Raw genomic sequence first — 16399 nt, 5'->3', positions numbered from 1 at the left:
CCGACCCACACCCCCGAAAGCACCCTGTCCTGGATCCCTTGTGTCGGGAGCAGCGGAAATTCCCTCACCAGTTGTTTCGTGAACGCTCTCACCTGCATATATCTAAAGAAATTTCCCCGGGGCAGCTTATACTTTTCCTCAAGCGCCTCCAAGCTCGCAAACGTCCCGTCTATAAATAAATCTCCCACTCTCCTGATTCCTACCCGGTGCCAGCTCTGGAATCCTCCATCCAGCCTCCCTGGGGCAAACCTATGGTTGTTCCTGATCGGGGACCACACCGAGGCTCCCAGCACACCCCTCTGTCGCCTCCATTGCCCCCAGATACTTAATGTTGCCGCCACCACTGGGTTTGTGGTAAATGTTTTTGGTGAGAGCGGTAGTGGCGCCGTCACCAGCGCTTTTAAACTCGTCCCTTTACAGGACTTCATCTCCAATCTTTTCCACGCCGCTCCCTCTCCCTCTATCATCCATTTACAAATCATCGCCACATTGGCGGCCCAGTAGTAGTCGCCCAAGTTCGGCAACGCCAGTCCCCCTCTGTCTCTACTACATTGTAGGAACCCCCTCCTTACCCTCGGGACCTTCCCTGCCCACACAAAGCTCGTGATGCTCCTATCTATTTTTTAAAAAAAGGCCTTAGTGATCAGTATAGGGAGACATTGGAACACAAATAGGAACCTCGGGAGGACCATCATCTTAATTGCCTGCACTCTGCCCGCCAGTGACAGCGGCTGCATGTCCCACCTTTTGAAATCCTCTTCCATTTGTTCCACCAGCCGTGTCAGATTAAGTCTGTGTAAGGTTCCCCAGCTCCTGGCTATCTGAATCCCCAGGTATCGGAAGTTTCTTTCCACTCTCCTTAGCGGTAGGCCATCTATCCCTCTACTCTGGTCCCCAGGGTGTATCACAAAAAGCTCACTCTTTCCCATGTTAAGCCTATATCCCGAGAAATCTCCAAACTCCCTCAATATCTGCATGACCTCTGTCATCCCCCCCCACTGGGTCCGTCACATACAGCAGTAGGTCATCCGCGTAGAGTGACACTCGGTGTTCCTCTCCCCCTCTAATCACCCCTCTCCATTTTCTGGAGTCTCTCAGCGCTATGGCCAGTGGTTCAATTGCCAACGCGAACAGTAATGGGGACAACGGGCATCCCTGTCTTGTTCCCCTGTATAGTCGAAAATACTCCGACCTTTGCCGACCTGTGACCACATTTGCCGTTGGGGCCCCATAGAGGAGTTTAACCCAGCTCACAAACCCGTCCCCGAACCCGAACCTCCTCAGCACCTCCCATAGATACTCCCACTCCACCCTATCAAATGCCTTCTCTGCATCCATTGCCGCCACTATCTCTGCCTCCCCCTCTACTGGGGGCATCATTATCACCCCTAATAGCCGTCGCACATTGACATTTAGTTGTCTCCCCTTTACGAACCCTGTCTGGTCTTCGTGCACCACCCCCGGGACACAATCCTCTATCCTCGCTGCCAGCACCTTTGCTAGCAACTTGGCGTCCACATTTAGCAGTGAGATAGGCCTATAGGACCCGCACTGCAGCGGATCTTTATCCCGCTTCAAGATTAGCGATATCGTCGCCTCCAACATTGTCTGGGGTAGGGTCCCCCCTTCTCTGGCCTCGTTAAAGGTCCTTACCAGCAGCGGGGCCAACAAGTCCACATATTTTCTATAAAATTCCACCGGGAACCCATCTGGTCCCGGGGCCTTCCCTGCCTGCATGTTCCCCAGCCCCTTGGTAACCTCGTCCACCCCAATCGGCGCCCCCAGGCCTTCCACCTCCTGCTCCTCCACCCTTGGGAACCTTAATTGGTCCAAAAACTGCCGCATCTCCTCTTTTCCCTCCGGGGGTTGGGACCTATAAAGTCTCTCGTAAAAGGTCTTAAACACCTCGTTTATCTTCCCTGCTCTCCGCACTATAGCTCCCTTTTCATCTCTAATTCCCCCTATCTCCCTCGCCGCTGTCCTCTTTCGCAGCTGATGGGCCAACAGGCGACTCGCCTTTTCCCCATATTCATATCTCATCCCCTGTACCTTCCTCCACTGCGCATCCGCCCTCCTTGTGGTCAACAGGTCGAACTCCGTCTGGAGTCGTCGCCTCTCCCTGTATAGTCCTTCCTCCGGGGCCTCCGCGTATTCTTTATCTACCCTCAAAATCTCCCCCAGTAGTCTTTCCCTTTCCTTGGCCTCTACTTTCCCCTTGTGGGCCCTGATGGAGATCAGCTCTCCTCTGACCACTGCCTTTAATGCTTCCCATACCACTCCCACTCGGACCTCCCCGTCGTCATTGACCTCCAGGTATCTCTCGATACATCCCCGCACCCTTCCACAGACTCCCTCATCCGCCAGTAATCCCGCATCCAGTCGCCAGAGTGAACGCTGCTCCCTCTCCTCTCGTAGTTCCAGGTCCACCCAGTGTGGGGCATGATCTGAAACAGCTATGGCTGAATACTCAGTTCCTTCCACCCTCGAGATCAGTGACCTTCCCAAAACAAAGAAATCTATCCGGGAGTACACTTTATGGACATGGGAGAAGAAGGAGAACTCCTTGGCCTTCGGCCTAACAAATCGCCACGGATCCACTCCCCCCATTTGGTCCATAAACCCCTTAAGCACCTTGGCCGCTGCCGGCCTTCTTCCGGTCCTAGATCTAGATCTATCTAACCCTGGGTCCAGCACGGTGGTGAAGTCCCCCCCCATTATCAGGTTTCCTACCTCCAGGTCCGGGATACGTCCCAGCATCCGCTTCATAAATCCCGCATCATCCCAATTTGGGGCATATACGTTAACCAACACGACCTCCGTTCCCTCCAGTCTGCCACTCACCATCACATATCTGCCTCCGCTATCTGCTACAATGCTCCTAGCTTCGAATGATACCCGTTTCCCCACCAGTATGGCCACCCCTCTGTTCTTTGCATCCAGCTCTGAGTGGAACACCTGTCCCACCCATCCTTTCCTTAACCTAACTTGGTCCGCCACCTTCAGGTGCGTCTCCTGAAGCATGCCACATCTGCCCTCAGTCCTTTCAAGTGCGCGAACACTCGGGCCCTTTTAATCGGCCCATTCAGGCCTCTCACGTTCCACGTGATCAGCCGAACTGGGGGGCTACCTGCCCCCTTCCCGTGTCGACTAGCCATCACCCTCTCTAGGCCAGTCCCACGTCCCGGTTCCGCGCACCCACCCGTTCCCCCGGCGGCGCATTCCAGCCCTGACCACCCTTTCTTTTACCAGTTCCTCTTTGATTTCTGCAGCAGCAACCCAGTTATCCTCCCCCCCCCCCCCCACCCCACCCCCCCACCGCTATATCCCCATCTAGCATGATTCCTCCCCCCATATTGCTTCCGAAAGTCAGCTGACTTCAACTGACCCCGGCTTCTCCCCCTCTCTCCTTGACCCCCCCCGTGTGGGGAACTCCCATCTACCTTGTGCCTATCTTCCCGCCATCATCTTTCTGGCGCGGGAACAAGAACAATAAGCCCCGTGTTCTCTATAGTTGTCCCGCCCCTTGTGGCGCAGCTCCCTCTGCCGCCCCACTCCCATTCCCCATCCCCCGCCTATGTGTCTTCTTCCCCCCCACCGGCGCCCACATTTCTTAGTGTCCCCCCCTCCCCAATTTACATCTCTATATACATCGGCATTGTCATTTCCCCTCTCACATCAGTCCCTCAGTTAGATTACCATAGAAGTTACAGTGCAGAAGGAGGCCATTCGGCCCATCGAGTCTGCACCGGCTCTTGGAAAGAGCACCCTACCCAAGGTCAACACCTCCACCCTATCCCCATAACCCAGTAACCCCACCCAACACTAAGGGCAATTTTTGACACTAAGGGCAATTTAGCATGGCCAATCCACCTAACCTGCACATTTTTGGACTGTGGGAGGAAACCGGAGCACCCGGAGGAAACCCACGCACACACGGGGAGGATGTGCAGACTCCGCACAGACAGTGACCCAAGCCGGAATCGAACCTAGGACCCTGGAGCTGTGAAGCAATTGTGCTATCCACAATGCTACCGTGCTGCCCTTAAACTCCGTGCTGGAGTTCTGATCCAGTTTCTCGTTTTTAATAAAGGTCCATGCTTCTTCCGCCGTTTCGAAGTAGTGATGCCTCTCCTGGTGCGTGACCCACAGTCGCGCCGGCTGCAACATCCCGAACTTCACCTTCTTGTGTAGCACCTCCTTGGCTCGATTAAAACTCGCCCTCCTTCTCACCACCTCCGCACTCCAATCCTGGTACACCCGTACCACCGCATTCTCCCATCTACTACTTCGTACCTTTTTGGCCCATCTCAGAACCACTTCTCTGTCATTGAAGCGGTGAAATCGCACGATCATCGCCCTAGGTGGTTCTCCCGCCTTTGGTGTCCTCGCAGGGACCCAGTGGGCCCCTTCCACTTCCAAGGGGCCCGAGGGGGCCTCAGCTCCCATTAGCGAGCGTAGCATCGTGCTCACGTAAGCCCCGCCGTCCGCTCCTTCCACTCCCTCGGGGAGACCCAGGATCCGAAGGTTCTTTCTCCGTGATCTGTTTTCTAGGACTTCAATCCTTTCAATGCACTTTTTGTGGAGCGCCTCGTGCGTCTGCGTTTTGACCGCCAGGCCCAGGATCTCGTCCTCGTTGTCCGTCACCTTCTGCTCCACCACGCGGAGCTCCATCTCCTGGGTCTTTTGTGCCTCCTTAAGCCCCTCAATTGCCTGTAGCATCGGGGCCAGCACCTCCTTCTTAAGCAGCTCCACACACCGTCTCAAAAATTCGTCTTGGTCCGGTCCCCATGTCGCCTGGGCTCCCTCCGCCGCCATCTTGCTCCTTTTTCCTTCTGCCCCTGTCCTCGAGGATTCTTCGCGATCTGGCCGCCGCCGCCGATATTTTTCTTTTTCGTTGGGGGGGGACTCCCTGTTGTCTCACCCCACACCGGGTTTCGTCCCGAAAAAATTCCCCGTTGGGACTCTTAAAAGAGCCCGAAGGTCCGTTCGAGCTGGAGCCGCCGAAACGTGCGGCTTAGCTGGTCATCGCCGCAACCAGAACAGCACGGTAGCATTGTGGATAGCACAATTGCTTCACAGCTGCAGGATCCCAGGTTCGATCCCTGGCTTGGCTCACTGTCTGTGTGGAGTCTGCACATCCTCCCCGTGTGTGCGTGGGTTTCCTCCGGGTGCTCCGGTTTCCTCCCACAGTCCAAAGATGTGCAGGTTAGGTGGATTGGCCATGATAAATTTCCCTTTGTGTCCAAAATTGCCCTTAGTGTTGGGTGGGGTTACTGGGTTATGGGGATAGGGTGGAGGGGTTGACTTTGGGTAGGGTGCTCTTTCCAAGAGCCGGTGCAGACTCGATGGGCCGAATGGCCTCCTTCTGCACTGTAAATTCTATGATGAAAACCACCGCCCATCGACATTGACTGTTATTACCATTGCTCAATCCCCCCCTGTCAATATCGTGGGAATTTCCATTGACCAGAAGCTGAGCTGGACCAGCCAAGTAAATGGTTACAAGAACAGGTCAGAGGATAGGAATTCCCAAAGCCTGTCCATCATCTACTGTACTGTACTCGTTGGAATTTAGAAGGATGAGGGGGGATCTTATAGAAACATATAAGATTATGAAGGGAATAGATAGGATAGATGCGGGCAGGTTGTTTCCACTGGCGGGTGAAAGCAGAACTAGGGGGCATAGCCTCAAAATAAGGGGAAGTAGATTTAGGACTGAGTTTAGGAGGAACTTCTTCACCCAAAGGGTTGTGAATCTATGGAATTCCTTGCCCTGTGAAGCAGTAGAGGCTCCTTCATTAAATGTTTTTAAGATAAAGATAGATAACTTTTTGAAGAATAAAGGGATTAAGGGTTATGGTGTTCGGGCCAGAAAGTGGAGCTGAGTTCACAAAAGATCAGCCATGATCTCATTGAATGGTGGAGCAGGCTCGAGGGGCCAGATGGCCTACTCCTGCTCCGAGTTCTTATGTCCTTATGTTCTACAAGGCACAGGTCAGGAGTGTGATGGAACACTCTCCCCTTGCCTGGAGGAGTACAGCTCCAATAACACTGAAGATGTTTGACACCATCCAGGACAAAGCAGCCCGCTTGCTTGGTACCCCTTCCACAAACTTTCAATCCTTCCACGAACAATGAACAATCAACCCACCTCTTCACTCACCTGGTGAAGGAGCTGCGCTCCGAAAGCTAGTGATTCCAAACAAACCTGTTGGACTTTAACCTGGTGTTGTAAGACTTCTTACTGTGACATCAGTGTATACCATCCACAAGATGCACTGCGGGAACTTACCAAGACTCCAAAGGCAACACCTCCCAAACCCATGATTGTTACATTGCAGAAGGACAAGAGGAGCAGATACCTGGGAACCCCACCACCTGGAGGTTCTCCTCCAAGTCACTCACCAGCCTGACTGGGAAATATATCGCCGTTCCATCACTGTCGCTGGGTCAAATTCCTCAGAAATCCCTCCCTAACAGCAGTGTGGGTGTACCTGCAACTCGCCACCTCCTTCTCAAGGGCAACTAGGGATGGGCAATAAATGTGGCCCACCCGGGGAAGCCCACATCCCGTGAGTGAATAGAAAACTCAGACTTGGTCAATAGAATAGGTTTTAAGAGACACCCATTTTGACAAAGAGTCATGCAGACGTGAAACGTCAGCTCTGTCTCTCCACAGTTGAGAGTCGAACTAATGTCCTAGATAAGTTTAACATAACCTCCTTGTTCTTGTACCCTATGCCCCTATTAATAAAGCCCGGGATATTGCATTTTTATTAACTGCTCTCTCAACCTGACCTACCACCTTCATGTCCATGTTCACCCAGGACACTCTACTCCTCTATTTTGTATCGCCTCTCTCTGCATTCTTGCTATCAAAATGAATAATTTTACACTTCCCCAAATATTGTGAGCTTGAAAGAGAATTGACTTAATTTCTACAATCATTTACAAATGTTATAGAGCAAACATTGGCTCACCTCATGTCATTTTTCACAGGTTTTTGGGGCTCGGGCTGCTGACTGACACAGACCACCAACACTGGTACATGCAGCGCAGAGTGATGGACCCTTCCTTCAGCCACTCGTAACTATCCATTCCTGACTTAAACCCGACGTTATTCTTAAAATAAATGCACGATATACTGCAGGTGCTGGAAATCTGAAATAAAAACATCAAGGCCGGGATTCTCCAATCCCGCGGCCAAGTTCTGACGCCGGCGTGAAAAGTGGTGCGAGCCACTCCGGCATCAACGGCCCCCAAGGGTGAGGTATTCACCTCTTCCTCGGGGGCTAGTATGGCACGGAATGGTCCCCGCTGCTCCAACGCCCGAAACCCGGCGCGCCACGGCCGGCGCGACTTTGCGCATGCGCGTGGGTTGCCTTCTCTGCGCCGGCCCCCGGGGGCAATATGGCAGAGCCCTACAGGGGCCCGGCATGGAGGAACATAGGCCCCCACAGAGGTAGCCCGCCCGCCGATTGGTAGGCCCCGATCGCGGGCCAGGCTACCGTGGAGGCCCCCCCACCCCCGGGGTCGGATCCCCCCACCCCTCCACCAGGACGGCCCCCACAGCCAGAACTCCGAGGTCCCGCCGGGTAGGACCATACGTAACCTACACCGGCGGGACTCGGCCGAACTCGGTGGGCATGTGGCCCATCGAGGCCCGGAGAATCGCCGGGGGGGGGGGGGCGGTCTCAACGGCCCCCGACCGGCGCAGCGGCGATCCCGCGGGCGCCTGAGAATCGGCACCGGAGAATCGGCGGGCCGGCGTCGGAGCGGCGGGGCACGATTTTCGCCCCCCCCCCCGACATGGCAATTCTCCGACCCCACGTGGGAATCCCGGCCCAAGTGTTGGAAATGCTCAGCCGGCCTGGCAGTATTTGTGGAGATTGAAAGAGCTAAAATTTTGTGTCAAATATTACACTTCTTCAACACCCCCTGTTCTGAGGAAGAGTAATTTTCAACTCCAAAACGGTAACTCTGTTTATCTCTCTACAGATGCTGATTATTTCCAACACTTTCTATTTTTATTTAAATGTTATTCTTTCTGCTTAAGTGCTGGACAGTGTCAAAATCTTAATCTGGAGTGAGAAAGCACTGCAGTACCGAATGGTAACATTTCGGTGAGATGTTAAACTGCCTGTTTAACATGATGGACGTGAAGGATCCGATTATTCAAAATGCAGATAGAAATGATTCTTGTCCTTGTGTTTATAGGATTCACGAGATGAAAAAGTCCAAGATCCATCTAGTTCATCTTCCACCATCCTAGTAATCACATGATACCACGATAAATGTTGACCAATCACAGAGATTAATGTCTATCGATTAATGTGTAACAGAACCAGGTACGAGGTGGGGAGCAAATAGGTCCAAAGTCACCTGTTCCCCTGAACATGCTCCACTCAGCACTCATCGTGTCTCAAATTACTCACATACTGAACCCCAAAATGATTTTTCTGAAAGAAATCTGTCCAATTTACGCTTAAATGAATCTACCTTAACCACCCCCACCATCTCCCTCGAGAGCCTGTCCAGAGATTGTTCACTCATTCACTGAACTATTGTTTCCTCAGATTAGTTTTCAATTTGCTCTCTTCAGGGATTCTCTGGGTCTTCTCTCTCTGGACGAGGTGAAGAAACTGGCCTTCACCAACATTATCCAGTCCCTTTACAATCCTGAAAACAGCAGCAATCAGACCACCTCTCAGCCTCCTCCACCACCATGAGAACATCGCACTCTCATGCCAATAACAGCAAACAGATTAATTAATTATTGCTTTTTGAGTTTTGTTGTTTGTATATCAGCTGCTGTATTTTGTGTCCATATTGGCGACTGCGCATTGAAAGTAATCAATTTCCTTGAAGCATGTTCGGAGTGAAATACACCAGTGTCACACCTTCCTTATCCCTGTCTCCACATTTACGACGCAGGTACCTGGTGGGGCTAATGGATGTGTTTAATAACAAGGCTGAGCATCTGATGGAGAAGCTGACAGAGGTGTCTGATGGTGTGACTCCAGTGGGACTGCACAGTAAGCTGAGCTGTGTGACTCTAGAGGTTATCACAACGGTAAAAATTGGTTTTCCCTTCCTTTCTCTTTTTCCTCCACTTTTCTCCCTTGTTGATTGCTACCACGTTGGTGTGGGTCTGGAGTCACATACAGGCCAGACCAGGTAAAGGTGGCAGATTTCCTCCGATGAAGGGCAGTAGGGAACCAGTTGGGTTTTTACATGGCCACCATGACTGAGACTAATCCAGATTTATCAATTTGTTGAATGTCTAAACTCTCACAGATGCAGTGATGAGATTTGGGGCGGGATTTAACTAAATGATAACAAAGTCCCATAGCGAGCGTGTTTAGCTGCGTGTTTCTCGGGCACGTTATAGAACGGCACCCGCATTAGGTATGGGGTCTCGCAGGGACGCACGGCCGAGGCTGCACAGGGCCACATTTTGTGCAATATAGAAGGTCGCTGGCACCTTTGCAGTGCCACCTGTGTACGTTGGCAATGCCGGGCTGGCAGTGTCAAGGTGCCAGGCTGGCAGTACCAGGGTGCCCAGGCAGCACCAGCAGTGCCAGGGTACCACCCTGGCCAAAGGACTTGCAGCTGGGGGACGCCAGTCTCCTGGGAGACCCCCACGAGTGCTGTCCGTCTGGTCCACGTTTGTGGAGACCAGTACTGACCGTTAGATCTTGTGAGGCATTGTGAGTAGGGTAGATCCCGGGAGCTGGGTCTCCGGCCTCTATCGGCCTTACCCACCGCAGCGAGCTGCTTTTTGGGCGCAGCGTGGCTGTTCAATCCTTGGAGCTTTGATCCAAGCCTTTGAATTACTAATCAGCAAAACATTTCCACCATGGTACCATCCCAATTGTGCAACTGATGCATATGTACTCCAGAGCTTAATGTAACGCGATGACTTGGAACAGGAAAGCAATCCAAATACTAATCATCTGTCATCAGTCACAACTATCTGAGGCATTTTGTAACTCACTGACAGTTATCCCTAACTCACTCCTCGGCAATCTTGCGACATTTTTATATAACTCACTCAGGTTACCTGTCACTCTCTCTCCCAGGATTCGTCACCATAACCCACATTCAGCAACCAGAACAGATTATATCGAGATGTGCAAAATCATGAGGGGGCTGGACAGACTAGACAGGGAGAAAATGATCCCGTTCGTGTACGGGTCAAGAACAAGAGGGCACAGATTTAAAGTGATTTTCAAAGGAAGGATGTGCGAAGTAGAATTTTCACACAGCCAGTGGCTCAGGTCTGGAATGCACGGCCCGTACGCCTGTTAGAGACAGGTTCAATTAAGATATTCAGCGGGGCATTGGATGGTTATTTGAATAGAAATAATGTGCAGGGCTACAGGGAAAAGGACAGGAGAATGGCATGAGATCATAGTGTTCATTTGGTTAGCCGGAGCTGACACAATGGGACGAATGGCCTCCTTCTGCACCGTGACAATTCTGTGACACCGTGATCCATTAGTCTCTGTAACTTACCCTGCAAGAACCTGCTATTTCATGTAATTTACGGTATTCTTTACTCTCTGTAATTCACACACCTTTACTGTCATAGGGGGGAGTGAGGGAAGTAAGAGAGAGTAAGGAATGGAAGGATATACGGATAGGATGAGGTGAAGTAGGGTGGGAGGAGATTCGTGTGGAATATAAACAGCCGGATCTTGGGCAAAACAGCTGTTCTCTGTCATTATTCAAAATCTATAAGTCACTCCCAGATATGAGTCTCTGTGGAAAGTGAGAGGTGTGGGCGGGGGCCAGCGAATCATGCGCACATGTTTTGGGGTTGCGAAAAGATTCTGGGTGGGAGTGTTCGCAGTCTTAGCCAGGATAGTACAGGAGGAGATGGGCCCGGACCCTTTGGTGGCGATATTTGGGGTTTCAGAGAAGCCGGAGCTGATGGAGAGGAGGAAGGCCGATGTCGTGGCCTTCGCCTCTCTGATTGCACGGCGGCGAATTTTGCTGGAGTGGTGGTCGGCATCGCCACCGGGGGTAGCGGCTTGGTTGGGCGACCTGTACGACTTCCTGCGATTAGAGAAAATAAAGTATGTGTTAAGGGGCTCTTCAGGGGGGTTTGAGGAAAGGTGGGGGGTGCTTGTGACCGTGTTTGAGGAGCTGTTCATCACGGGGGAAGAGTGTGTGAAAACGGGGACAAATCTGTACAGACTGTATAGTGGATTGTTGGGAAGCATGTTTCCCGGGTGTTTGTTCGCTGTAACCTATTTTGATACATGTTTGTAATAAAATACATTTTTTAAAAACATGTGTCTCTGGAACACATTCCTAGATATCCATTACTCTATGATCTCTGTTCTCCTTAAAGGTGGCCTTTGGGATGCAACTGAACTTATTGGATGGCACGGAGTCTCCATTTCCACATGCCATATCGATGATTTTGAAAGGGATGTTACGATATACTCAGAATCCGTACATGCAGGTAAGTGCTCGAAGTCCAAATTAAGTTATTTGTGTTTCAGTGACATTGTGGTGCAATGCCACACAACGGGAGACCCTTGGCAACGGCGCTTCGGCAACAGCTCCTCGGCAGCGGCTCCTCGGCAACGGCTCCTCAGCAACGGCTCCTCGGCAACGGCTCCTCGGAAACGGCTCCTTGGCTGTCAGTTTTGGGTCAGTGGCTCAGTCGGTAGCATTTTGCCTGTCTTGAGTCAGAAGACAGTGGGTTCAAGACCCATTCCAGAGATTTGAATTCACAATGCAAGTTGGCGCTCTGGTAGAGTACCGAGGGAGTGCTGCACTGTCAGAGGTGATATCTTTCAGATGAGGAGCTTGATTCAGCATTTTGTGACATTGGAATCGCGATCGGGTGGAGGAGAATCGCACAAACTTGCAGAATCGAGGTTTGCCCCTGGCGCCGATTCTGCCGTCATACTCTAGTCCCTCGCATGCATTTCAATACCATTAGCGGTTTAGGCTCCACCCATCCACGATGCTGTGCCCCTCTCAGGCCGAAGTCAGACGGGCGCAAATTGGTGCACGTATTGACAAGCGGGGCCTGGGCGACACAGCTGCTATGGGGGAATCAGAAGGTGAGAAAACTCTTAAAATTCTCCAAATTTGTTGGGCTTGCTGGGGGTGGCTTTCTGGACCGGGGGGGAGTAGCGGGAGGGGACTTGGTGGCAACTCACTGTGTCCTGTAAATGTTCAGAGAGCCGCTGGTCATTTTGGAGCTCGCCCAAGCTGCCCTCTTGAAAGCCCTTAGATCCCAGCGGTATCTTCAGAGGGATGGGCGTGGCCATCACCGGGAGGGCGTGACCATCACCGGTGTGGGCATGGCCATCAGCAGGATGGGCATGGCCATCACCGGTCTGGGCGTGGCCACCAGTAGGATGGGTGTGGCCATTAGCAAGATGGGTGTGGCCATCACCAGGCTGGGTGTGGCCATTAATAAGATGGGTGTGGCCATCACCAGGAGGATGTGGCCATCAAAGGGCTGGGCGTGGCCATCAGCAGGATGGGCGTGGCCATCACCGGGTTTGGCGTGACCATCACCAGGGCGGGCGTGGTAAAACTCCATCACTGGCCCACCAGGTGCTGCCACTCCTCAGTTCACTCATCAGAAGCTCAGCCCCACTGCCAGGGAAGCAGGGGAACAGCAGAGCACACCCCAAACAAAGGACACATGTACCATCGCCTTTGGCACCCTCCCTGACACACTGCCCCTCTCAGGGCAGAGGCCTCACCAGCGATACGATCAGCTAACCCATCCCTTGATGCCCTCAACCATGGAGCACTGAAACTCAGCGAGTGAGTCACCTCCCTCACTGCCTCGGTCATGTCCCTCTGTGACAGGCCCAGGTCAGTCAGCGCCCGGCCAATGCTCTTGACCCCCTCAGCCATGACCCTTTGTGACTGGGCCAAACTCTGGAGCCCTACTGCAATGTCCACATGGGCCCGAGACATATCTGTCTGTGACTGGGCTCCCCTGTCCTGCGCCTCAGTCATCGACTGCACAGTGTGCCCCAAGCCTTGGATGTCTTCACCCATGGATCTGGCGTCTTGTCCCAGTCCTTCCATTGTGGACACAACCTGTTGTTGGCATTGTCGTCACCATCCCCTGCGCCTGGAGGTTGGACTCCTCCAGCTGCACCTGCAGGCGCTGGAATGTTTCCGACATCTGTCATGGGAGTGTCCCTTTAAAAAAGGTTTTTGTCTTATCACATGGCTTCAGTGATGTCATTGTGTGGGTGGAGCTGGGCTGTTTACTTTCGCTTTTGGTTTTGACTGCTGTGGACACAAAGAGAAAAGAAGTATTCGCTCTGTCTTTCACTGTTTTTATTTTTAAAATAACCTTGGTGGTGGCCTTGGAGATATAATTGCTTTCTGGAAGGAATTCCAATCTGCTGGTTGAAAAGTGGAACCGAGTTTCAGTAACAACAGTATTAGTCAAGTGAGAATACAGCGTTCTCGGCCACACCTTTGAAAAGGGATTTCTAGTTTTAATTGTTATTGAATTGGAACAGTTTAGAGGATTGCGTACCGGGGATGATAGGGGAAGACCAGACTGGATTCGTTAAGGGCAGGCAACTTAATGCCAATGTGCGGAGGCTTTTGAATATTGTTATGATGCCCCCGGAAGGAGAGGAAGTGGAGGTTGTGGCAGCGATGGGTGCAGAGAAAACTTTCCATTGGGTGGAGTGGGAGTACCTGTGGGAAGCGCTGGGTAGGTTCGGGTTTGGCGAGGATTTTATTTGGTGGGTGCGATTGCTGTACCAGGCGCCGGTGGCAAGTGTGCGTACGAACTGGCTTAGGTCGAGGTATTTTAAATTGTACCGGGGCACAAGACAAGGATGCCCCCTCTCCCTGCTACTATTTGCTCTAGCCCAGTGTTCTTCAAACTTTTTTTCCGGGGACCCATTTTTACCAACCGGCCGACCTTCGCGACCCACGCCGGCCGCCCTGCGCGACCCACCATTTTCTCTTACCTTGTTTGCTGCTGACAAAAATGGAGGAAATGGTTTTGGGTCCCTTTGGCCCTCGTACTCGCTCCTCCAATGGAACCTGTTGGATGTAGGTGAAACCTTCCGGTGTCGGAAAGTATGGAGTCTCCATCTGTCCAAAGTTCTGAATTTTTTTCCTGTAAAATTTTATCAAATAAAACTCCCCCCGAACTTGTAAAAAAAAATGAATAAAATAAATGAAAAAAATAAAAATTAAATGAATAAAATAAATGAATAAAAACCACTACAGAACTTGTAAAACAAAAAGCTGCAACCGTTAAAAAAATAGCGGCCGCACTGCGCATGCGTGCCCCGATCATCGTGCGCGCATGTGCAATGCGGCCAAATTTTTTTTTTTACATGTTCGTGGCCGCTTGCAGCCGGCGTTATGAAAAGCCGGCTGCTGCGCGGGGATTTGCGTGATCGGGAGCGCCGCGGACAACAGCTCCGCGACACCCGCCCGCGACCCACCCGCGGGTCGCGCACCCGACTTTGAAGAACACTGCTCTAGCCATTGAGCCTTTGGCCATGGCGTTGAGAGCCTCAAGGAATTGGCAGGGGCATGTCCGGAGGGGGGGGGGGAGGGGGGGGGGGCCTCCGGGTCTCGTTGTACGCGGACGATCTTCTTCTGTATATCTCTGACTCATTGATGGGGATGGGGGAGGTCATGCGGATCTTGAGGGAATTTGGCAGCTTTTCGGGTTACAAACTGAACATGGGGAAAGGCGAGTTGTTTATGGTCCAGGCTAGAGGGCAGCAGAAGAGACAGAGGGAGCTGCCGCTGAGGAGGGGAGAGAAGAGCTTTCGCTACCTGGGAATACAGGTGGCTCGGAAATGGGATTTGCTGCATAAACTTAACCTGACCCGGCTGGTGGAGCAAATGGAAGGGGACTTTAAAAGATGGGCCATGCTCCCGCTGTCACTGGCGGGGAGGGTACAGACCGTGAAAATGACGTCCTCCCCAGATTTCTATTTGTATTTCAGTGCCTTCCCATCTTCATTCCTAAGGCCTTTTTCAAGCGGGTGAATAAGATAATTTCGGGTTTTGTGTGGGCGAATAAGACCTCGCGAGTAACGAGACTGTTACTAGAGCACAGTCGGGTGGAGGGTGGGCTGGCGTTGCCGAACTTTTGCAACTACTACTGGGTGGCTATTATAGCCATGATTATGAAGTGGGTAATGGGGGAGGGGTCGGCATGGGAGCAGTTGGAGGCGGCATCATGTAAAGGCACCGGTTTGGGAGCACTGGCAACGGCACCTCTGCTGTTCTCGCCGGCTCGGTACTCCACTAGTCCGGTGGTGGTGGCGGCCCTGAAGATTTGGGGGCAGTGGAGGAGACATAAGAGGGTGGAAGGTTCGTCGGTCTGGACCCCGATATGTAACAATCACAGGTTTCTACCTGGCAGGATGGATGGCAGCACGGTAGCATGGTGGTTAGCACAATTGCTTCACAGCTCCAGGGTCCCAGGTTCGATTCCAGCTTGGGTCACTGTCTGTGTGGAATCTGCACGTTCTCCCCGTGTGTGCGTGGGTTTCCCCCGGGTGCTCCGGTTTCCTCCCACAGTCCAAAGATGTGCAGGTTAGGTGGATTGGCCATGATAAATTGCCCTTAGTGTCCAAAATTGCCCTTAGTGCTGGGTGGGGTTACTGGGTTATGGGGATGGGGTGGAGGTGTGGACTTGGGTAGGGTGCTCTTTCCAAGAGCCGGCACAGACTCGATGGGCCGAATGGCCTTCTTCTGCACTGTAAATTCTATGTAAAAAAATAGCGGGTTCCAGAGCTGGCAGAGGGCAAGAATCAAAAGGATGGGTGACCTGCTTATAGACGGGAACTTCCCCAGCCTGAAGGTGCTGGAGGACAAATTTAAACTCCCGCCAGGGAATGGCTTCAGATATCTACAGGTGCGAGCCTTTTTGAGAAAACAGGTGGTGGCCTTCCTGCTTCTGCTGCCACAGGGGATACAGGACAGGGTAGTTTCCGGTACCTGGGTGGGGAGGGGAAGGTGTCGGATATCTACCAGGAACTGTTGGAAGCGGAGGAAACCCCGGTGGAAGAGCTTAAGGGCAAATGGGAGGAGGAACTAGGAGAAGAGTTAGAACAAGGGCTGTGGGCAGAAGCCCTAAGCAGGGTTAATTCCTCCTCTTCATGCGCGAGGCTCAGTTTAATCCGGTTCAAGGTGGTCCACTGGGCACACATGACGGCGGCGAGGATGAGCAGGTTTTATGGGGTTGAGGACAAGTGTGCGAGATGTGCAGGAAGCCCAGCAAACCATGTCCATATGTTCTGGGCATGCCCGAAGCTTGAAGGGTTCTGGAAAGGGTTTGCGAAGGCAATGTCCACGGTGTTAGGTACACGGGTGGGGCCGAGTCGTGAGGTGGCGATTTTCGGAGTGTCAGAAGTTCTGG

At 52.4% G+C, this 16399-nt stretch overlaps 1 protein-coding gene across 1 annotated transcript in view; it reads left to right on the top strand.

Moving 5' to 3' along the window:
- The window catches only part of LOC140406291 (cholesterol 24-hydroxylase-like), a 201133-nt gene that overhangs the window by 72387 nt on the left and 112347 nt on the right, over window positions 1-16399 (top strand). Inside the window, exons 5-7 of the mRNA XM_072494406.1 lie at window positions 7000-7086; window positions 8935-9073; window positions 11360-11473. Of these exons, the coding sequence (XP_072350507.1) occupies window positions 7000-7086; window positions 8935-9073; window positions 11360-11473 (340 nt within the window). The remainder of the gene's footprint in view (window positions 1-6999; window positions 7087-8934; window positions 9074-11359; window positions 11474-16399) is intronic.

This window comes from Scyliorhinus torazame, chromosome 2, assembly GCF_047496885.1.
Source record: "Scyliorhinus torazame isolate Kashiwa2021f chromosome 2, sScyTor2.1, whole genome shotgun sequence".
Classification (NCBI taxonomy): domain Eukaryota; kingdom Metazoa; phylum Chordata; class Chondrichthyes; order Carcharhiniformes; family Scyliorhinidae; genus Scyliorhinus; species Scyliorhinus torazame.
The sequence above is the reverse complement of the archived record's forward strand: the minus strand, read 5'-3'. Positions and strand labels throughout refer to the sequence as shown.